Source organism: Tauraco erythrolophus, chromosome 13 (assembly GCF_009769465.1).
Source record: "Tauraco erythrolophus isolate bTauEry1 chromosome 13, bTauEry1.pri, whole genome shotgun sequence".
Lineage (NCBI taxonomy): Eukaryota > Metazoa > Chordata > Aves > Musophagiformes > Musophagidae > Tauraco > Tauraco erythrolophus.
In genome coordinates this window covers 20,392,340-20,417,073 of record NC_141477.1, presented here as the reverse complement: position 1 = coordinate 20,417,073, position 24,734 = coordinate 20,392,340, and the positions used below count along the sequence as shown (strand labels likewise).

At 38.8% G+C, this 24,734-nt stretch overlaps 1 protein-coding gene across 1 annotated transcript in view; it reads left to right on the top strand.

The window, feature by feature from the left end:
- Positions 1-6,223: 6,223 nt before the first annotated feature.
- The window catches only part of AMMECR1 (AMMECR nuclear protein 1), a 105,367-nt gene continuing 86,856 nt past the window's right edge, over positions 6,224-24,734 (top strand). Inside the window, exon 1 of the mRNA XM_086619723.1 lies at positions 6,224-6,395. Coding sequence (XP_086475849.1) covers positions 6,224-6,395 — 172 coding nt within the window. The remainder of the gene's footprint in view (positions 6,396-24,734) is intronic.

Sequence of the window (24,734 nt, the reverse complement as noted above, 5' to 3'; positions counted from 1 at the left end):
TGAGAAATGCAAAACTTCAAGAGTACATGTACCCACAGAAGATGTTTGACATCTTCACTCATAGGAAAGACATCAGGAGCTGGTAAAAACAGCACTGCCATGTAGAAATCAGATGCAGAGCAAAGAGCTCCGAGAGACAGAAAAGGTGGCAACAAGTTTCTGAAGTGAAGGGAAATTTCGGAATGATAATACACACCTTGAAACCCCACTGACGTTGCATCTTACTCCTCTTTATTCCTCTTTGTTTGAGGCTTGGGTTTTTTTTAAACTGGTTTTGGACACTACCAAATTTCCTCAGTTTCAAAACGTACAAATCAGCTATAGCTTGAAAAAAAGCACGTGCTTGGGCTGCAGTCTGGATCTCGACATATTCTTCCTGTGCAGCTCTGGACAAGTCACTTAACTTCTCTCCTCTGTTTCTTCTTTATGACAAAATTGCTACCCTACCTCAAAGGACTACTGTGATACTATTTTGCTATGCATACTTTCCCAGGATATTTAGATAGTCTGACTGCAGGCAGCAGAGATATAAAAGGTATGCTTAAACAAGAGGAACCTCTAAGCCATCCCAGAACTGAATCACTGCACTGGAGACAGATGATGAGAGAAGGGAAAGGCAGTGCAGCAACTCCAGTAGCAAATTTCCCCCACAGTCAACATATCAGACACAATGATGCTGATGGGCTTCAGGCTGCAGCTGCCTTTTAATGGAACATTTCCTGATGTTGTACACTTCGGAGTAAAATCAAGTCCAGCAAAAAAGCCCCAAGCCTCTCACAGAAGTCCATGCATTTAGCAACTGGGCTAATCACAACTATGAGATAAAGAATCTTTCATCACTGTGAAGCTCATCTCAAGAAAGGATGTACCAATTATCTAACTCAACGTCTACACTTATCCAAAACATCTAAGTTTAGCAAGAATTATTTGGATTTACAGCTGTACAATGGAGCAGAAGCAGGACCGTTTTGCTCACTATTTCCCCCTAACATTCAGAATAAACCTTTTGGTAATGGAGTTGTTAGTATCCAGGAGCCAGTTGCTTTGGACTATTCTGGTTTATACTATTGTACATATAAAACTGAACAAACACAGTAAGGCCAAATTGAATGCTTAATACCATGGGAATAAATGTGGGTTTGATGGTTGTTAATATCAATTTCTTACTCCTATTCTCTCACTTCACTTAGGCAAAGCTGCAATGCTCGGGCCAAGCAGACGCAGAACGTATCGAATTAGTACCTTAGGGCAAGGAATACAATAAGATATTTCATTATAAACTCAGGGAAACAAACTATATCCTTGACATACTCTGCTCCCAGACATTGCTGAGGCAATTGATTTCTTTACGTCTCACGTCAGGATCAGTAGATAAAATCTCTGGAACTAGTCACTAATCAAACAATGCATAGCATAGAGTTAGAATTTTTGAAATGGTGCCAAAAGCACTTGTGGAAATTTGCAATGACAACTGATGAGAAACTGGGTGCCTAGAGGGAGGGCAGGGTTGTGACTTTCCTCTGGTTTTGTTTTTTTTTTTGTTTTCTTTTTCACTGATTGTGACAGACTCTTTATAGGGATCTCACAAAATCTTCCAGGCAGTCTTCTGTAGAGAAGAAAATCAATTTTACAGAGAGTTTCTATTATACTGGCACCTTTCCTGTAGTTATACAGGATGAGATTTATCCATCCCAACAGTAGGTTTCCAACTGAAGAAGAAAACCAAAAGCTGCAATCAGAATGCACTTGGCAAGGGAGATGGGGATTAAAAGTGGCTTTTAAACACAAAGGAGAAAGTCCCAGAGAGTGGAGCAGAAAGGCAAAAAACAGCAAGAAGACAAAAAATGAGTGACAAGTTTCTGGTAGATAACAGCAAGTGTCTGTGCCTAATTGCCTGTGGCTCGAACAGGAGAAATCTATGGTGGCAAGCCCATATGAATCCAGTGTGAGGTACAGAAAGGGGCCTTGCTTTTCAGGTTTCTGTCATAAGATGAGATATTTTGCACATTTTTGCATACTGCCTAGATAAACAATGCTAGCTACGGAATAACAGACGGCAAAAAATATCCAGATTAAAAATAATGCACACTCAAAGAATCACTGGCATTCCAACCAGGAGTTTATTTAGCATGTAATACTGAGCAACAGAGTATTCCAAGATTCAGTGGACCTTATGTTTAGGCATTTAGATTGGTATTTTCCAAACTACTGTTTTGAATTGTCACTTAATGTCAAACAAAGTATCTAGGAACACAGTACATGAAAGGCATCACAGAAGAAAGTTGATTTGGTATCTTCATTGAAAGGCAGAAAATTTTTAAATGCCCCAAAGAAATCTCAATTGTTTTGATTCAAAAGATCCAGTTTAAAACCACATTGTTAAACTTTGGTAAAAATATTTTGGTGTTGATTTAGTGATAACATAGTAAAAACCAAGAAAATTGCTCTGAACACTAAAATTTTTCAATTCTAAGTTAGGAAAAAGACTAAAGTAAAATTTCAGCAAATAAAATCTCAGGATTTATTAATTTTGCTTTTTTCTTCCTATCATGCATCTTTCCATGTTATTTCGTAACAAAAAGAAACACATCACATGTTAGACAGTTAAATCCACCTTGTCAGTGAAGATCTGGGATTATGCCTATGACTGTTTCAAACAATAATTTATGGGTACTCACTACCTTAGCTGTTTCAGCAAAGGATTTCTAGAAACTACATGTATTCATCACAACTGCTAACATTTCACAAAGTACTGACGAACGAAGATAGCTGCCTTTGTGGGTGATACATAGGTGTTTGAGCTGAGCATTACATTTCTAGCATTTCATGAAAGCATAAAATTTTATTTTATTCTCAAGGCCATTAATTATTTCACCATTAATAAATTTTTTTTTTCAAATCATGGTCACAGTTTTGGATAATGCAAAACGTCATTTTTGTACCAACTCTAGCATTGTCATAAAAAGATAATTACCTGCCAATCCACTGGAAATTTTCCTACTTCAGTAATTTACATATGCCAGACATAATTTTGAAGTTCATGCTCCAGAGAGCTCCCTGAACAAGAGACTAACTGATAGGAAAAACAATTGGTGACATCTTGCCCCAGTGAAGTGTGTAAAACATTCACCTGCATTTCCCAGTTTATTTTGCTCAACAAGTTTCTGTAACAGAGTTTTCATTTAGAGCAACCTGATCTAGTGGAAGATGTCCCTGCCCATGGCAGAGGGGTTGAAACTAAATGATCTTTAAGGTCCCTTCCAACCCAAACCATTCCATGATTCTATGATTTACAGCCACACTAGTCTGATGACTTGATTGCACTGGTTGAAACAGGACTTTGTTTCTCCAGATCAACCAAAACCTACAGTCAAGAACTCTCAAACATTACCGGATGCTGAAATCCAAATCCTGATGTGCATACAAAAATAAGAAGATTTATTGATCACACCAGACTATACAGTAGGCTCACAGCTAAATCAGTCCCGGTGGGATAGCACTAGTTTGGGGTACTTATCCCCTTCTTTCCAGGGAAATCAAAGATGAAAGCCAGCACCTAGCTTACACCAAGTGCTCCGGCAAAATTCAAGTCATAAGATATTAAAGAAATGACTGAATTGAAGAAAAAAAGAACAAGAGCATTCAAGCATTTAGCCTTCAAGAGCATGTTAGACAATGTAGAGGTACCATGACATAAAGCAGCATGCTTAGTGGAAGATGCACTTTCTCCATACATCTATTTGATAGGCACCATAAGCATTAGTGTTTCACTACAAGAATGATGAATGGATGCTACTGTCTTTGTTTCCATGACAAACCACCCATCTGTTCTCTGCTCAGAGTTCTATCATCCTCTTTTCTTTTCACTTTTGCCCTATGGTATATTTAAGTCAAAAAATACAAAAATATGCATTATCTCATATATATAATTTATGATCTAGACTCTCAGTGCTAATGAAATTCCACAAAGAGAGAATGGAACAAAGAGAGAATGGTTCAGAATACTAAGTTTCCAATTGTTCAAGATGAAGCACTGCTTTACTGCATTAGTAACCTCTTCATAACACGGAGAGACAAAAAGAGGGTTTGAATTAATGACCTCATTGTGGGGAAAAAAGCTCATTTTTAAATGCATAGTTCATCTGCTAACACACAGACACCAGCCTCTAATGACAGTCTTACGCTGATATATCACTAGCAGTGTACCATACCCGATGAATTACCCACTAGCTGTCATTATTACTGGCTTTAGGTTTTATTAACTTATTAACCTTAAAAAGGTGCCTACAAAGTCTTTTGTATTATCACTTGCTGCTTCAAAGACAGTAATGGAGGTTTGCATTAGGAGTTTGTAGGAGATTAGTAAACAGACTTCTTGAGCTCTCCGTGAAATTTATGAGAAAATATATACTAACACTAGATATGTATAAGTGCTTACTGTCTTTTGTCTGAGCTTGAATGCTGCAACATGAGTCATAATTATTTAGGCCACAATTTCTAATATTCTACATTTCCTTTTGATCAGCAGCAGTACTTCAGAAAGTGCCTGCTGGGGTATAAATACAAATAAAATGACCAGCCTACTTCAGGGGTTGCCTACTAGTCTAGCCCCTAGAACAACACTTAGAACAGTTAGAACTGTAGCCATGATCAGAAAAGTTAGAACTGTAGATAGACCAAAAGACCTGATAATGGGTCTTTTTCTCCAAAGCATCTACAAAAGGGAAGGTCATAGCTAGGCATTCTCAGCTGCCCTTGTACATATGCAACTTCAACACCTATTTATTTTCGTAGGACAAATGCTTAACTCCTTAGCTCCACAGAACATCACTGTGACTGTGAAATACAGCAACTAGCATACCTTAAATACATTCACATACATACAGCACCTTCAAGATAAAACACCCAGATACTCTTAAAGAAGTACAGCTCCATCCCATAAAGCAGACAGTCCTATCAGAATGATGAAGAGATCACACCCCACTCTGGTTGAAGCGCATCAAATATTTTCTTCTCCCTATGATGCCATTATTGTCTGGCACATCTTAAAAAAAAAAGGATGTTAAAAGAAAAGCATGTTCTGAAGTAAGGGCAATATTCAGCTCTTTTCTCAGATGCACAATTGCTTTCCAAAGCAGCAGCTTCTCGTAATCCAGTCCCGTGTGGCTTGAATCTAACCCAGTTATAGCACTGAAGCTTTTTCCCTTTTCAGTGTCAGTACAAAGAAAACTGGGAACCAGCTCTTAGTCTGCGCTCTGGCGGCTTTAATACTGTCCTAAATAGGTTACTGAGGATTACTTTTGGCACTACTTGGGAAACTTAACTGGCGTCAAGCCAATGTACCCAGCTTTGTGCCAACTGCTTCTTGTTCCCTTCTAAATCAGGGAAGTAATATAAAAAAGTGCCAGGGAGCAAGCTGAGGACTGGAGCTGAGGTATGCTACGCTCTAGTGATCTGTGTATGCACAAGAAATCCATAGGGGACGCTTATAGACCAGAACAACCTGGAGTAGTCCTTAAGCTACTGTAATTTGTTCTGGGCACAGTATAGCCATGCCAGTACCTCCTCCAATGCTGTGCCAAATACTCTGGCAATTCTTGATATTTTGTCCGTAAGTCAGTGTTTTCAGAAAATTTCCTAAAGTGTTCTGTTATCCTTCCTTCTTTCCTCAAAACTTTATCTGAAATCCCTTTCACTCTGTGGGAGCACAAACAGCTTAAGGGGGTATTTAGCATATACCCTACACAAGACTGAGCTTTCCAGAAGTTAGAACTGTGCAGTTTCCAGGACCTTTGCAAAACATCAGCTTGCCTGACTGCTCTGAAATTTAGGAAATAGGGCACTGCTATAAAATATCGTCGCTACACCACAGACATTACAGTTGAAAATAACTTTTTTTGGTTGTATTTCCTCTTCGATCTGCTATTGCAGAACTTTCTTCCATGCTGAACTCTTAAGGGTTAACTGGCATTGGATGGAGGAGGGGGAAATCAGAGGTCAGCTCATGTTCTGATACCAGTGAACTCACAAGTTACTCCTTAAGCATGTGGTTTCATCCTAGGTTCTTCCTGCCAGCAATTTCTCACTTTAATCATACACCCACAGCAACCCAGATCTTTAAATTCAGCAATTCTTTCTCAGGTTTCAGCAAGTCATTGGCAGCCTGAGCTATTTTTGGGATATTTTCTCTACTGCAGATGCAGCTCAGGAAAACGCAGAGAGCATGCTAAAGACCTGCAGCTATTTGCCTTGTACAATTTGCTCATTTCTCTTTATTTCTCTGTTTTCCTCTACTGATCACTTAAAGGACAATCTCTCTTGCAAACAAAATCCCCGGAGCCTGATTAGAAGGACTGAAGGCTCCCAGACACGGATTGCCTGCCAGCCACAGCACGGTAAGGACATGGACACTTTTGGCTAGCCTTGCATTGCAGCTTTTTAAGCTTTGCTGAACGTTTATTTGTGTCCATCGCTTCCAAATCAACACTGCTGGCATGGCAGGCAGTCTCCAGCTCCTGGTCTCCATTTTCATTCCCTAAAATCCTCAGCACTTGTAAGTAGCACATTTATACTCACCGTCTCTTTGTGTGTTAGAATCAATGACTGACACTAATTTTGATCAGTTCCAGGGGTTGGGGTTTTTTTTTCCTTCCGTTTGAGCATCTTTTGGAGATCTGTCATTTGTAATCCTGATTGAAACTGTGGATATTTCTATTGCCTGATCTTCCCTATTTTAGGTGTATTGCTAGTCTTGTTATTTAGCTCAGCAAATTATTCAAATCAGGGGACGGGTTTATGTACAGTAGATGGAAACATTATAAAAAAGACCTGCTACTGCTGATTTACAGTTATAGACACGGCTTGTCTCGTGTACCGGCTCTGCTATGATACCTTCGAGCTGCCACACAGCTACGCTGACACTACAAAGACATGCACAGCATAAAACCAGTGCAGCAGACCGAGCCGTACTAAAAATGAGCAGGTTTTATCACACAGTTCTTTTTATATATGCTCACAGAAATGCATTGAGTAAGCTCTACAAGAATGGTGAGATTCCAATTTTATAGGATGTGCTATTTTATTGAAATACTTGTAAAAATAGTGCAGCATCCTTAGGGACATATTACTTATATGTACTAGTGCAGGAAGATGAACACTGTACATGTCTACTGAGTGTACAAACCAAATTCTGGGAATCTCTGGTGACAGAAACTGGAAAAGAGATTCTTTTGATCCTTTCTTGTACTTCAGGCTTTTTAGAAAAACTGGAATTGCCTTATGCTTTACCCTTTCATGTTGAGTAATATGATTGCAAACAGAGAATTCCCCTGAGGGCTTAATGTACATCATCCAAATATTTGCCTGCAACTCAGTGTTTGTTGTCCTATTAAGAGAGGTTTTAGAAAGCCTGACTTTGCACTAGAGGTAGGGAGGCCTTCAGATAGAATAAGCAATCGAAAGCTACCTGTGTCTGCTGCCAGAACAGACAAGAGCATCCTCTGCAACTGTAGCCCCATAATATATCCTATCAAAATGCTTAGATGTTACAGTCTGCAGCAGAAACAAAAGTTAGCGCAGCCTTTGAAGCAGTATTTTAGGAACTTATTCAAACATCGCCTTTCACCTTTTCAACATGGGAAAATTTTCTGTTCATTTTCTCGCTTGCAAATGTTTGAGTGATCTATAAAACCGATTGGAGAGATGGGGGAAATGCTGAATGTGCATGAGTGGACTGAAGGTCTTTAAGGCTTCATTTTCAGTATGGGAAAAGTTCTGATGTTGATATGCAAAGAGTTAAAAAAAAAAAAAAAGGCCATCCAGGATATAATGACTTAGAACACTAGAAGCAAAAAGTGAAAACTTAAACTGGTATAAATAGATTTAGGATCAGGCTCTGAAAGTGGTAATTTTGTTTCTGAAAGCGGTAATTTTGCTTCTGAAAGCCTCTTATCAATTTTGAGGCCGTTTCTATGATGCTGTCTGTGTTGCTTCTGAACACAAGACTGATCTCTGAGCCTGGCGCTCTCCTCCCACTGGTGAATCTCTGCCTCAGTTTCACTGAAGGCATCGATGCTAAATTAGCTTAACGAGAAATATGAATCAATCCTTTAGTCCCTAGTTCCATTCCAAATGTTAGCACTCAGCTTGCTGGAAATCTTGAGACTCAACACATTTCCCAGAGACCGCAAGAAGAAATAAATGATTATAGCTGGATGTGTTTTGCTAGAAGTTAGCAAAGCATTTGATTGTTTACTGTTAACAGAGGAACTGGTATGTCATTAGACAAGCTATAAGGGATGCATGTAAATCAAGATCCCGTATTTCCTCTCTCTCAAAAAAGTAGTTACTTTCAGCACAAAGAGAAGTCGATTGGAGGCAGTTCTACTGACAGGACAGGTCTGTGCAGAATTGAGTGGTTTGGGAATTCATTGAGATAAAACTCAATACAGTGATACCAGTACGGCTAACCATTCGAGTGGTGCTTGTTTGGGCTTTTAGAAAGTGTCATACTACATTATGTTATTGATAAAAAATACTAGAAAGACAATATATGTTATTTCACTGTATGTGCAGAAAGGAAATAATCTGAATAATGAAAAATCAGATGCCATCTAGGATATATTAACTTTTTATTTTTAAAACAAACTGTTGCATACAGGAGCTCTCTGGAAGTTGAAAACCCCATCTTTATTAGAAAAGGAATATAGACCATGGGGATTAGCAACTCCAGCTGAGGATACCCTCCTGCTATGGTAATACACTTAATTTTACAAAAAAATCTTCCAGCTAGGACCAAGAATAGCACCCAACTCTGCTATGTACAGAAGTCACAGCACGCTGTTCCTGGTGTGGGATAGGGACTGTACTTTTACTATGCAAGCCGTGTCCCTGAAAACACAGATGTGGCTCCTCATAGACGCCCTTCCACTAGGGAGTCCAGTGGAGCAGAGGAGAGGCTGATTGTCAGAAACAGGTACAAGTCACCTCCTGATCTTCCACTACTGCTGTGGTTCAGATTCCGCTGGCAGCACCCATTAACTCCACAGCTCCCAGTGCAGGTGACAGCATGTACCTCTCCCTATCCGTTCTATTCTGCTGGCTGAGGACCTGTCTCATGCTCTTAGTAAAAGAGCACTAGCTGAGCCCTGTCCTTGCACTCCCTCCTGGGGTTTGTGAAAAAACTGAAAATGTAGAAGAAGAAATCAACAGCTCTCCATGCTGTTGTGTTGGTGGCTTTTTTTTTGTTTTATTTTGAGGGTTTTTTTTTGGCATGTACATTAAATCAGCCACACACAAGATGCAAAAGATTAACTGACTCTATAAATGTACTAATTTATAATGCAGCAGCAGCAGCTAGGATGCCAAGCATGCAATAACTCATACTCGATGGTCCTTGCCTAGAGATAACTATATATAAAGGGCTAATGGATATCAATAAGGGAAATGGCTAAAGTAGAACTCATGATGACTTACAGTAGAACTTGTTCTAGAGTCAGAACATGAGTCAAAACCACAATTCGTCCTTCACTTGAACAATCACAGAAGTGAGTCCCTCCAATTTTAATGACATCCTCAGACACACACTAAAGTTATAAGTAATAATAAGTAAGTTATTGTGCGTGAGCACAGCTGTGGCAATTGGCCAGTTATATTCTCTTCACCTGACTTTTTTTTTAATGTTTACTCTTTTCGATTTTAGCTTAAAATTCAGTTAAAAAAAGGTTCAGTTGGTCCTGCACTACTCTTTCAATTGCTAGGCTAAAAGTGCCTATAGTCTCAACGGCTCCATTGACATGCATCTGATCAGATGGCTGAGCCCTTCATTAAAATTGAAGGAACAGTTTTATTTTTCCTGGCTGTCACTTTGCACCAGACTAATTGTATTAAATCCAGTTGAGGGACTGCGTTGAAAGAGGAATCATCAACAAAAAGTGAATAGTACAAGAATTCTTCAAGGACTGGGTCTGAATTTTAATAGTCTCATAGCGAGAGGCTCTGCAACAAAAACCAGGAACATACTGGCAAATTTTGCTGGCGATATTTGGGAGGCAGCATCAATTTAAAGGAGGACTATCAGAGCGTAACAGAAATGAGAGGAAATGTAGTAGAAATTTAAAGCTTATTGGAGGCAGGAATAAGCAGATGCGGGAGCAGCCTCGAGTGGCACACCGCAGACTGGTGTGCAAGGAGGTGGGCAGCAGCTTGGCTAGTCCCAGGAGCTCAGCTTTGTCTTTTCGGCAGTTGCTGACCCCTAGCAGCACCAGCAGTCCCCAGCCTTCTCCCAGGTGGCAGCAGAAGCATGAAGATGCTCTGCAGCTCATTTCTCTCTGATCCTCCCATCTCTATTTTTTCCCATATCATCCCACAGCAGGAGTAGGTCTCTCACCTCATCCTCAACCTCAGCCTCTGCCTCTGCCAACAGTTAGAGAAGCACAGGGAGGTAGTATGGGCCACCTGGGAAGGATGAGAGAGGGCTACAGGGCCTGGACAGCAGGGTGAGAGTGACACAGGAATGGAGATGTAACAGGACATCCTGGGAGGAGCATGGGAAGAGACAGGTAGACAAGCAAAGCGCAGCTGCTTCCACTCAACACTTCCCAATGTGATATAGCTGAGAAAAAGACAAATCCATTTTACAGTACACCACTGAAGATAACCACACTAGAGACAGTATAGCACTGATGGCACCCTATAAGTAATTGGAATATTATATAGTTCTTGTCACTTACAATACAGAAAAACCAATACGTATCGTAACAATGAGCCAGGAATATGTGTGCTATCGGTAAAGATATAATCAGGGAAATTAACTATGTAAGATGTATGGCAATGTTGGCCTAAGAACAAACAGATATAAATCAAGCATAGAAACTAGAATTAGGAGAATACACTGAAACAGTGAGATGAGCGCAAGAATCCTATCTATTTTTTTTTAAGATGGAGCTTGATCAATTACCAAAAGCACTGTATGTTTTTGTAAGTTGCTACAGCACTATAATTGCTCCAGGACTGTTTTCTAGGTCACTGTGATACATGCTAGTGTAAGTGAGATAAGAATCAGTTGCTGGATGGAATGCATGGATGAATGGATAAGTGCTATAATTTACTTCAGCAGATGTTGTTCCTTTTGACATCACTTGTACCTCTGTACAAAGACTAAGATAACATTGATGCGATAACATCAGCCTCTTTAGGGCACACAACTGAAACTAGTACTTTGAGTCAGAGAGGAATAAATAGAGCAAACTTGGTTCTTACTGATATTCTGAAGAATCTAGGAAATCATGAGGCTGCACAGATTAGGGTATATTGAGTCTATCTGAAGTGTAAACAAATACTGAAAAGCTATTTTCATGTTAAGATTTTTCCTTTTTCTCAAAAACCAAGTTGACCTGGTAGTCCAACAGGCTGCCCTCACTGGGGAGGGAGGAGCAGCCTGAGAGCACAAGACCCTTACTTCCTTTTTCCCTAAAAGAAAATGAAATTGAGTACCACATGGACAAGAGAGAGAGACTATAGTATAGATCTGGACTGATTTGTCTTGTTTGATACCAAAGCAACAGACCTCAAGTACCAAGGCTAAATTTTTTGTCAAAAACATGCCAGAGTATCATAACTCAAGTTTCTGTGTAGATCTACAGCTGCCATATAGATTGCGGTATGTGTGACTTGTACTTCAGAGGTCTTTTCACAGGCTGCAGTGTCAAGAAAGAGAAGGCTCTCAGTAGCCTTCAACAAATCAGCATTTCTGTTGCAATTAACCTTTATAAATGGAAGGCTGTTATTTTGAAATTAACTTTTGAAATATATCCTTGCAAAAATTATGACTGAAATTCCACCGCTAAAACTGGAATCAGTCACTGCAAATTCCGTAATATTCAAGTATTTAAATTACCTTGAGATTTAGGCAGTGAGCTCTCAGAGCAGCAACAGGGAGTACAATATATCAGAGAGATACATTTACAGATGACATGTCTGAGGCTACATGAAACAGTGGAAACAGTTCAACTGCAGTCAGTGGGTGTTTCACCTTAACTGCACTGAAAAGAAATAAATCTGGCATTTCTGGCATTTAAGATATCTCATTTGTTGCCAAAAAATAAGTAAAATTGTTGAACCAGGTAAGCTGGATACTTTATAATGTTCCCTATGTAAAGACTGACTTAGTTGAATCATTTCGTAATTTTCCTTAAAACTAGTGGGGAAAACAAAACATTGTCATTCACACTTCATGAATTTCAGTGATAATGCTTTGTAGTCTGCAAGATAGATGTAATCCCTGACACAATTCTTTGGCTTTCTAGACATTGGCTTCAGTTAAACACAGCTGCAATAGACTCCTTAACCTTCCCCATCAAACCTGTCAAACTTTTTAGTCAGCTCTAGTAGACATTTCTCTAATCTTGCTGATTCTTGATTGACTTTGGGTTTACTACATATGATGATCAGGCCAGCAATCATAAGAAGGAGAACCATTAGCAGAGGCATCTAAAAATGGTATTCATTCTTGGAAGTCCAAGCCCAAGTGACGAAGGCGAGTCACTGACAGATGCTAATGACACACGGCAGATCCGAACTCCGACTTCCCCTCATTGCACACTATCGTTTCCTCCGCCACCTTCTGTTGGTACCTAAAGTCACCAACCTTGTCTAAAGCTAGATGAAGTGTACAAACTCAAATAATATAATATAACACTGCAGCAATGGTCTAGTAAATGTAAATACTACTTTTAAGGAGGATACCAAATGCAGGCCAAATTTGGCTCTCATTAACACCGTCTCTCCCTTTTGCTGTGACTATGTCTTTCTTGCTGCCAGGCACAGCACTCAGCTATCAGCCCTCAAAAATCTGAAGGTATAAAAGGGTTGAAATTAATCTATTTGCAAAGGAAAACCAAAAAGGCTTCAGCTGGGAAAGAGGAAAGAGATGATCACCACTAAACACAACAAGGCCTTCAGCTAAGATACTGATCTAGTCACATTTACGTCTAATAATGTAACCATGTCAGAGTTAGATGGAAACAAATGATATTTTAGCATAGCGGAGCATGCTGACATCACACAGCCCCCAAATTTAGCTCTTTCGTGTAGTTTGTCTGTGCTGGTGTTATTAATAGGCACACTAAAACGGGAACTCACCCTGGCTTAGCTTTGACTCACTGAATGGCCTTGGGCATCACATAACCTCTGTCTGCGTAATGCGTCTGTCTATCCAGTGACTGTACAGTCATGGGGCAAATAAATGAGCCACTTCACAGAATTTTTAGATTGCAATACGCTGGTTTCCCTTATAATCCCTGGGCACTTTTATAATATATTTCCTGAATTTTAACAGAAACTTGCCTTTTTCATGAAGGCAACCAAACTGTTTAAACAGAAGGAAGATCTATGTAAAACTTCCAAATTAAGCCTCCTAGGATTAGTACCTTGAAGTCAAAGAATGGAATCATAGCCACGTAAAAAACTTGTAGTCTCACAGCCCAGAATCTTTTTATTTGGTGATGTTTTTAAAAAACCTCTTCTCTGTTCAGGGGAAAGGGAAGAAAGAAGGAAGCTTAGTTTCTCACCTTGCAAAGAAATAACAGATAACATGGTTAGTAAAATCTGCACTGCAAAGCATGGTGTGGGCATACCAGATGGAAGAATCTGTCAACCAATGTCTGTTATTAAACTGGCAGGGAAAAGAGCTGTATTATTTTGAAATCCAAACTGGCTCTAAATGCAGGACAGTCATATTCATTTGACTGCACCAGAGGACATAAATCCTCAGTGTAGCTGAGATGATTTGCCCAAAGGTAATCGAGTTAGTTACACGATTAGTTAATCTTTTTTCCCGGTGTCCATTGAAACTATTCAAATATTCTAGCCTTCTCTAGATTATAACTTCTTTGCTCCAAGTCTGACCCTTTCTGTCTTAAAGAGAGAAAGACACTCTCCTGTGAAGGAAGCCCCTGAAGGGACTTTGAAGACATTGACATGCAGTACTCAAATGTTCACTTATTTATAATGGGAGCCTAAAGTAGATGCAAAAATAAATTAAAGAGTCATCTGACATTAGTTTAAAATGCAAAGATGGACAAAGCAAGAACATAAATTATCAAAAGTGAATAGATCAGCAATGATTATTGCATCAGTGAATGCCAAGAGATAATCTCCATGCCACAGCTTTACAAAGTCCAGACATTAGCCTAACAACTGATGCCTCATTAGATACAAAGGACTGAATTTTTCAAGGTGGTGTTCTTTGGATGCTCACTCATCCATCATTTTCTCATTTTTTTCTTATGACTCGATTGACTCTCTGCTTGGATTAGGGTCTAGATCAAAAATGAACAGACAGTAATGTAAAGGAATATTTATAATCCTGGGATACATGAGACATACGATGAACAGTGCTGCCTTAACTAACTGAACAGTGAGTTGTGCCTCAAAGTTAGGCCCTCTCAGCTATGCTAACCAGGAGCCCAGATCTCCAGGCACCACAAATCCCAGAGAAAAGTAAATGCCGTTCCATATCTAATTATATCACTACAGAACAGTGAGAAAAAATAATGTATTACCCAAACAGGGCTGCACGTTGATACATATGAATGCGTAACAGATGCCTGGTGTTGGAAGTGCTTTGTCCACTCTACAAGCAAAAAGAATTCCAGCCTAACTCACAGCTTGTGTCCTCATGGAACTTGGCAACATGACAAGAAAAAAAAACAACTCTAAAGCTGATCTAATAACTAAAAATGACATAATTACTATGACATAACTACAAATGTATGATATATCTAGTCTGACAATGCTATTTTAAGTTGATAGTTCAAACAAGGATGCCAAAAACCCAAGGTCTAATTCATTCCCAATGTAAACTGGCAGTATTCCCATTGACCTCAATGGGAGATTTACTTGTTCACCCCAGTTCTAACTTCGGATCAGCATCTTTCCAATATTTAGGATTGAGTTGCACCAGCCTAAAAACTACTCACTCTTAAATCCAAAACAAGCATCTCCAGGGAGCTGGGGGAAAGGCCTATTTTCATGTAAGTATCTGCCTTTAGACAGAACATTTAGATTTACTGTAATTGGAGTCACCCATATAAAGAGAAAAGTTCTTAAAAAACAAAATTAAAAAGTCTCAGAGGCAGAGCAGCAAGAGCTAGTCTAAAGTATCTATTTGACTCTTATATCCAGATAACCAGAAAGCAAGACTTGAATGTTGCTTAATGGCTGAGCGAAATAAAAGTCTAACATACAATTTGATGGCAATGGTTCTGAATGTCAGATGGAAAAAGGTACAAATCCTTAGCAAAAAGAGAATGAAAGATAATGGGAAATTTGGGTACATAGAGCCCCCCACCATGATCCTGACTAGTAGACAGGTTTACTGCAGAGGAAACCTCCAGTCATGTTCAGCTGAGGAAAGAGTAGGAGTAGTCCCTGAAATAGAGAATAATGAGGAAGAAAGAACAGCCAGACCCTTAGATGTACGTAATTTGTCTGAGCTGTGTAAGCAACAATAATAAATTCAAACATTAAATCAGAATGAAATGTTTCTACTTTCTAGTCTTGTGAGAAATGGGATTTTGTTTTCATTGTGATGCAACCAAATGAGTTTCAAAACAGCAAAATTTCCTCAGGAAGGGAAATTTTGAGTTGTGCTATACAGAATACTTTAGTCATGTTAGTAGTGTGTGAATTGCAGTAAAACACAAAACGGTACTCCACCCTACAGCAACCCAAATGTAACAGCAATGAGGCTGGAGGGTCAGTAGTAGCCCACGGCCAAACCAAAAGTATTGCAACGGAAAGTTCTTGATCCTGGAGAAAAGACTTCACCACAGGTTCAGCTATCTTTATAATTGCTGTGATGATGAAGCATAAATTAAGATACTTTAGTGTATTACCGGAGGGATTTTGCCACAGAGTAGCTCTATGAAGGCAAAAATGAAGAGAGAACTGGGGCAGCCAAGCAGTCCATTATGTCTTCTCAGAAGACAAAAGAGTGAATCATTTATGATTAGTTCGATAAGCAAAACCACTGGTTTTAGAGATTAGCTATAAATACATTTTCTTCTGTGGTTATTGATTTACTATTTAATGATGGTTGGTTAGAAGATTAGGTTGCCCAAGATCTGTATCCATTACTGTTAAAGGATAAGTGCCTAGGACTTGTGGATACATGCTGTTTATTGACTTTGATATATGGCATAAATATCGTGGCCATATCTCAATGACTCAGTCAGGTCAGGGTGTGTTGCTCAAAACTCTCTACAAACATCAAACAAGTGAAATCGAAATCCCTCAATCAGCATTTTATTATATTAAAACATAAAAAGTAACACGAGTGTTATAAAAGCACAGGACTTGAACAGTAGTTTCTGAACTGCTAGGTTACTTCCAATAACACCTAAATTTTCAGCCCCTGTAACTATTGCTTCGCATCAAAAAGAAAAGAAATCGACTGGGCTCCATTGCCTGAATGGCACTGCAAGTTTCTGCCACTAGAGTGTGTCAAGGCATACGTGAGGATTAAACTTCTTCATACTCCGTCTTGTTGAATTCAAACTACTACCCTAGCTTTGGACAAAGACAAGCAGCTTGAACGTGCCATTCTCCTGATATGCTGCTTGACTGCTAGAATTTGTCTTAAAAATTACGGTATTGAGAAATGCCTCACCCCAGTATTCTGCTTATGCTGGGCTTAGGGATTTTCATATGAATATTGAACAACACAGGCATCCAGAAACAGTCCAGCCAATTTTAAGATCCATTACGCTATGCCTATGTTTTCAGTTCAGTGTCAATGAAATATCCCTTCCAGGCTAAGACTCTTACTTTGATGCAACACAATAATCCTGTTATTTTGTATTGAAAAGTCAGCACATCCAGTCAATGTATGTAAATCTGTCCCTCCGTGCTTCTCTCTCTGCTGGATGCTTGCAGTTGAACAGCTGCAGTAAAATTTGGGGAAAAAATCCCACATACCTGTGCAAAAACCTGAAAATCTGCTGATGTGCTGAGAATGGAGATGCTCTGCTGTATTTAAGAAATCAATTCGAAGAGAAACGATAAAAACCCCTCTCTTTGATAGTAAAAAAAAAAAATCAGAACAGTTAAAATTAGAAATGCGTAGGCACAAAGCATTGCCAGTATCAAACAGAGTATGTTGAAATGTGCACATTTGGAAATGCTAAAAATCGGGTTCTGCCTCCACACTTTAGTGAATCAAGGCTTGGCCCCGTCTCCATCTGTAAAACTGCACTGACAGCGCTCCCTTCCTCTCTCTTTTTCTCATTTTTGTCTCTTCAGATTGCAAACTCTTGTTAGCTGTTTCGATTGCAGAGGCTAGCTCTTAGTAATAGTTTTTTGCTGTCCGTAGTGTCACCCTCCTACTGAAGATTTTAGCTACTAGACCAATCCTATCAATGATTCTTCAAAATACATTAAAATTTTTTTAAAAAAAGAAAAACAAACACAAAACAAACAAAAAAACCCCACAAAACTAAACCAAAACAACCAAAAAACCCACACCACCACCCAAACAACTACCATATGAGAGACAGGAATCCTACACACAAATTTGTAGTCACATACATGCTTGAGTGATGTTCTGAACGGGGGCATGTAGCACTTGATTTATCTACTTTACTCCCCTTAGGAAAGGTGTGCTAAGCCTTTCTTGGAAAGTGAATCACCTCTCTGAGCTTCCAAAGGTCCACAGTGATGGGGTGACAACGAGGAATGCGCAAAACACCTTCTGAAATCCTTAAGGATCCTGTCAGCTCAGCCACGTAGGGTCAGTACAAATAATGGGAGAGGAGCCCCAAATGTGAAGATTTAGCCTTTGAGGTGCCCGGATAAGCCTGAGAAAAAGAGAGTCTGGCTGGTCACCTGGAATTCTCATCTCCACCTCTGTAACTTGACATGAAAATTTTAAATATTTTATTTATTTGAAATGAACTGGTGGCTGACAAGAGAAAAAGGAACATGAAAGAGAAGAATAGGAACATGAAGTATAGGGGAAAGATCTGTGACCTATAAGGTCTCCTTACTTAGTGTATACTAAGCTAATGATGTTAGGTAGGTAACCCACGACCACATCAGAACTAAGAGATCTTTCTTTTCTTGTGTAGCCTGCTGCAATCCCAAATCCTTGCACACTACATTTGTGTCCCAAAGAACAGGAGTACAGCACAGGCAGAGTACGCAGCAAGGCTCAAGGTACTCACTGGTACTCACTGGTACAGCACAAGGGAGGAACTCTGATCCTTGCACACTAGCAGAGGTGTAAGCAAATGTCTTTTCACAGGTCTCCTGAAAATTAGCAGGACAGTATCTCATGAAGATTTCATAAACAGACCAGAGCAAGTGAATTTTTCTCCAGTTCAATAACCAAACCAAAAAGTCAGAAAGAGCAAGCAGAAACCTCAGTTGACACAGAGCTCACACAGAATATTTTTTCCTTACAAAATAAAAAAAATTGTAATTTTAATTGGGGGTAAACCTTAAATATTACATTTAATTAAAAATAAAACATTTCATGCCATTTTTTTTAAAAAACATATTTGACTTTTTTATTTAGAGTAATTTTGAAGTAGAAAATGGTATTTCAGTTTCAAAAGATGAATTTCATTTCAAGAATGTTAAAATATTTACTTTAAAAACTGAGAAAATGTTTTCATATTCTTCCTATTATTTCACTTGAAAGTACTTGTCTAGCTCAATCGAATCTCAAAAACGGTCTCAGTCCTTTCAAACCTCTGTTATGTTAGGAATTTAAAAATCATTCAAAATTTTTGTCCAGCTCTATTCATAAATTCAAGGCAACATTTTGGCCCTACAATCTTGGGAAGGAAATAGGATTCTTTCCAAAATACCTTTCTGTTTCCTGCCCTGTGTCCCTGGCTGATACTGCGTCTATCCTTGTGCAGCGGTAGCTCTACCCTCACGGTGGCAGAGTCCCTCATTAAACATTTTCTAAAATTCAGAGTGTGAAGGCTAGAAAATGAACTTGCTGCTTTTATAAAGAGGGAAGAACACCCAGGAGAAGGTATTTAAATTATGTCCTGAGGCAGAATGAAGTTGATTTATGTCAGGGATTATTTTTATCTCTCCAGTCAACGAGAAGTTATGCAGCCAAGTCTGCATAGGCACAGCCATGCAGCACAATTTTGTACCAGGCTCTGACAGTGTTTGAAAATAAAGGAAACTTTTAACAGCAGGCGGAGCTCTGCCCCTCTGGCAGGAAGGTTTTCCCACCCAGGAGCTGGCTCTCTGCTCAGGTAGGCACCAGGTCTACCCACTTTTCACAGCTCGGGCAGTACAAGCCAGACTTCGCTTGCCAGTGGAGAAATTCTGCAGAGGAAGGAGACTGTTGGAGTTGGCTTCTGCATCAACCTCTCCACACTTGTCCCAGCATAATGATGAGGGAAAAACAGGATGGTTATGGCAGAATCCCATGCCCTGTTCTTCACTCACATACCGCCACAGGACATCTCTTGTCTGTGCTGAGATCAGGAGAATTGAACCATGAACACTTGGGATCTTGCTCCTTTTTTTTTTTTTTGGTCTGTCTCTGACATATTCTTCCACCTCTGAGACCTCAGGCCAAAGTCCATGACCTTTCCATTGAGTTCAAAAATCCTTGGATAAAATCCTAACTAATCATCTCTGCAGAAGGCCAGGTTGGATGGGGCTTTGAGCAACCTGGTGTAGGGGAAGGTGTCCCTGCCCATGGCAGGGGTTTGGAATTAGATGATCTTGAAGGTCTCTTCCAACCCAAACCATTCTACGATTCTGTGAATAAAAACAGGAAACAAAAACAAAACTCCGCAAATGTGATATTACCTCTGGAAGAGGAACAGCTATTTCCTCAATATTTTTTCTTTGAAAAAAGGTAGTGTATTTAATGAGTTTTTAGCATGTAGAGGCATGTATTCAGCTGCCTGAAAGAACATGATCTAAAACCTCTGTGTTTAATTTCCATGGGTAGAGAAGGAAAATCAGTAAAATGCTTCTAGAATAAAAAAAAGAGCAAACGTTTCCAAGCAGCCTACTAAAATAAATAAACTACTTGGATTTTAAAATTCTCTTGCAGTGTTCTAAATACAAACATTGCACCACATTTCCAGTGCTTGCAAGCAAAACCAAATTCATTATAAACTAACAGAAAACTACATTTTCCTGTACCACTGGTGAACAAGCAGTGATGCGCGAGCTCATAAATAAGAAATTTAAATGCATTTATATGTTAATAAATGTAATGATGTATATAGCTGAATTTTAATCATCTGGTGAAGATAGTTCCTAAATTACAGAGAGTAAGAAACTAATTGGATTCTCCTCATCCTGTCTGTTGGCTACGAGTAGCATATTGTGCATTTGCATTCCCTAAAACTGAGAGAGGACAACACTCTGGAAAAGGAAGGAGTTACATTTAGAGGCCATCAAGCAGCTTGAACTTTACTATGAGGATCATTTTATCTTTTTTCTTGTTTTCAATTTTCTAAGTAAAAATAACACTTATTCTAAGAGACTTATCCTTTGAAACAAATACAATTGAGAATTGGTGAGATATGTTATAAAAAAAGATATAATTATCAAAACAGTAGCTAACAGGAGTAGTTCTTAGAGCAACTCACATACTTTAATCTCTGAAATTTCAGGGAGCGCATCTTCACGAGAGCTAAGATGTGATTTTACATTATTTAATACAAGTGTAAAGATGCAGTGCATATATACATTTTCCTAATGAACCTATCTCATTTTGAATCAGAGCAGCAAAAAGCACTGGGACATAAAATGGGGTATTGCAAAAAAAAAAGATTTTAAGAGAAAAAAAATTCCTGTGCATGTTTTCTGCTAAATATATGATGTATACATACTACACTTACAAGCTTTATTCCTTTCTTGGCATGAATTCTTACGACAACATTACTTGGAGGTAGAACAGAAAGATTCTAACATACATTACAGATTTAACACATATAAATAGTGTTCGGTCAATTAAAAAAAAAAAATTGAGTCCTATATTATATTTGCTTATCTTTTTTCCTGTTATGAGAGGAATCTCATATCATTCCTGAGATAATGACATCTAATAAGAGCAGATGAAATGCGCACAGCAGTTTGCAAGAAAGAAACTATTTTTAAATCTCCATTTTACATAAACAAAGCTGATAATAGCAAACCTTCTGGTGAATAAATGATTAGCAATTAGCTTTAATTTGGGTAGTGTATACTATCGGAGCATTTCAGCGGTAGACAAATGCAATTTGAGAGAGGTTCTCTAGCAGTAAAATAACAGGCTGAGGTCACTTTAAACAAATGTTTGAAACGCAGTGTATCATTAGGATTTCAATCACTGCCAATTGCCTTTACTTATTGTAATTATTGTTTCATAAGACTTAGAACAAACATGTTTTGCTATCTGCTGTAAGGCAACTTATCACAAATTGAGGTGATTCAGATTGAGACTTGTCTTGTTGTAAGCATGTTCTGAAGCCAAGACTTTAATCCCAACATAAATTATTCAAATCTCCTCACAACTGTACCTGTTTCCTTTAAAAAATAAATCTTATCTGAGTTTTGCCCTTCCTTCTCAGAGATGGCTGCTCCTCTGGTTCTCTTAGTCAGGACTTGCCCATTCTAAATATTAATTCCTTTCTACCACTTTTCCTTTCCTAATTTTCCTAAAGGAATCTTAGTGACCACGCTTGTCTGATTTTGTCAAAAGTAACTAATTTATAGCTTTCTACAAGCTTTGTGGAGTGGATTCACAGAAAGGTGATGCAATAGGCCACCCTGTTTTATCTAGTAAATTGAAAGCAAACATTGGGATAACTTACTTGCGATCTAATGCTTTGGTAATGAACAGAAAACTACCTGATAATGTTTCTCATGATAATTTTTTGGACACTGATGTTGGTGATGACCAGCAGTGGCTTTGCTGAGGGAGCATAAGGTTGGGATGCTGATGACCAGAGATGATGTGACATTGACTTTAGTGACATACCCAACATCTTAAAGCAAGCTGTCCTTTCATGTCTTAACTTCTAAGTGCTTATAGTAAGATAATGCCATCAGATTTTCCTAAGTAAAAAGTACACACATTTTCCATTGTCATCAGCTGGAGAGCTATCACAGCATTTCTCTTCTTGTGCACTTGTTTACAATAACAATTACCTCAAATATTGACAATCATAAATACACTGTAATATGAAATGTTGTATAAACAAGTAACTACCTTACCAACAGATGTTAAATGTTTTATAATACAAACTTTAAAATTTCACAAGAAACGTATTCATAATCGACTTTGAAAAAAACCCCAACAAACAAACCTGCGAACTTTTAAATTATGTTTCAGAGGAGAAAAAGGTGTATGTAGGATAGTTAGCATGCACGGCTCTTACGATCTCCTTGGTCGAATCTGTGAAAGCACAAATACAACGGTTCGTACCACTCACTCCCTACGTCGCAGCTAGAACAGGTTTCCTGCATTGCCCTCATGGGGCCCATGAGAACTGAAACTCTGCATTAAGGCAGTAATTGCAATCAAACCACATACTTCAGCCAGCAATCCACAGGAGTCAGGAAGGAGTTAGTTTCCCTGATGCACAATTAGTTTTTATCTATTGGATTTAGGTTTGGGCATTTTTCACCTCCTTCTGAAGCATCAGCTCAGCCCTAATTGTTTGGCCATACATCTGAACTCTACCCATGCAGATCGAGTCAGAAGTTCAATCAGATAGTGCCAACAGACTTTTAAAATTAAAAGCAATGTAATTCAGCGGTGTATAAATCATGTTCTTCCATTGGCAGCTATGCCACTTCTGAAGCTCATCCGGTGATTCTTGTTCCAAAGCAGCAAGAAATAATTTTATCTTCATTTAACAGTTTTTCAAATCATTCCGCAAACTTTATGTAGCATAAACAGCTTTTCTGACATTTTGATTTTATTTTTCCCTAGTAGTAACAACTATATAAGTAGGACTAGAAAAGTGTAGTGTTATTTTACCAAACTCTGTTTTGGTTAATACATTTCTAGTCTTCATGACCCTTTTCATGACTGTACAGCATGGCCCTCATCCTCCACAATCCTGAGACCCTTCCCTCTCTACTTCCTCTCTACTCTGCATTTTTTGTTTTTACAGCCCTTTTTCTCAAGCACACAGCCTAGGTCGGTCATAGAGTCCACCTCATGATGGACCACAGCTTTCAGAGTGAAATACAAATGTGATCACATTTGAGACAGCTTCTTTTCCTCCTGATATCAGCATGACAACACAGTCAATGGCAACATAGCTGTGTTAAAGCCTGGGCTGCTGCTAAAGAGAAGGGAACTTGGGAAAACATGGTAGCAATGTGACTTTAAAATCTAGATGCACACAAGGTCTTTCATACGTCTCCTTGCTTCTATACTGGCAAGAGGAACACGGAAGTCACATAAGGCATTATTTCGCTAGTCCTTAGACAACCAAGGAGGGCTGCCCGTGGGGTCAGAATTCATACAGAAAATCCCAGTCTTCTTCACTCCACCTCCATAAAGGCTATCAAGATCACATATAAAATTCGGGGAGACAAGAATTCTGCATCTCTTTAGGTGCTGACAGCACTTAGAACAATCTTAATTTGATCTAGTCCTGAGCCCTTTTCTGTTTATGTCCTTGGTGCAGGTAGTTCAAAGAACAGGATTTTCCTTATCCCTCTTCTCCTCCTCTGCAAGTCCTCCATGTTGTTCTCTGAACTTTGTTCTCAGCATCTCTTACTTCCCTCTCTGTCTGGCAGACAAGGCAACCTTTGGGACCGTTGTGCTCTTAGTGGCACCACAGGGCAGAGGCTACAATCCACAGAAGAGCTGTCTCCTGCCACGCTGTCAGCGATATGCTAATGTGACAGCTTGCCAAGTATTTGAGAATGTCACTTCTAGCAAAGTAACTGTCCTGAACGGTATTTGTTGTGTACACAACCACATAGTCATCAACAAAAAAGCCCTATGAAATGCAGCTCTAATATATATTTCAAATCAGATGCCCACGGGCACTTACAACATGAGTACAAGTCAGTTGCCATATGTGCTGTAATCCTCTTCTTTATACATACACCCGGCATAATCCTTTCATGCACCATATATCTAATTTGTATTTTCTGCTTTGGAAGCAAGATTAATCTAAAAATTTCAGAATTAATTCAAATGCATTAAATAGATTATGAATCTTCATTACTTTGGCTACCAAGCAGTTAAAGAATGTGGCAAATGACCAAATCATCAGTTTGCCATTCAGTTTCAGCTATATGCTGTGCTACCATTTCATTTCGGGTTCTTCAAAGCCCTGCAGCTGAACTACAGCCGGGTATTTAATGCAGAATTGTATCTTTTGGGGGAATGTGTTATTTTTAAATGCTTAATAATTATGAATTCATTTGCCATTCTTTTTATAAGCAGGGGATCATAATGAACTCATCTGTTATTCATGTGAATGTCAAATGTGCTCCCACAGGAGTTTTATTCTAATTCACTATTAGTTAGTGGACTCATAAAATAAAATGCTATCCATTTTTTACTCTGAACGTGTAACACTTGGTAATTGTTCATCAAAGGGCAAATGTAATATTTTTCTTTGATAACTTTCAGTTCTGATTTAACTAGGTAAAGAACTAGGTTTAAAGTAAGGGTACCTTTAGAAACAGTTAGAAGTAGAATTGATAAGCTGTGAGTCTTCCGTTTAAAATGCAATGAA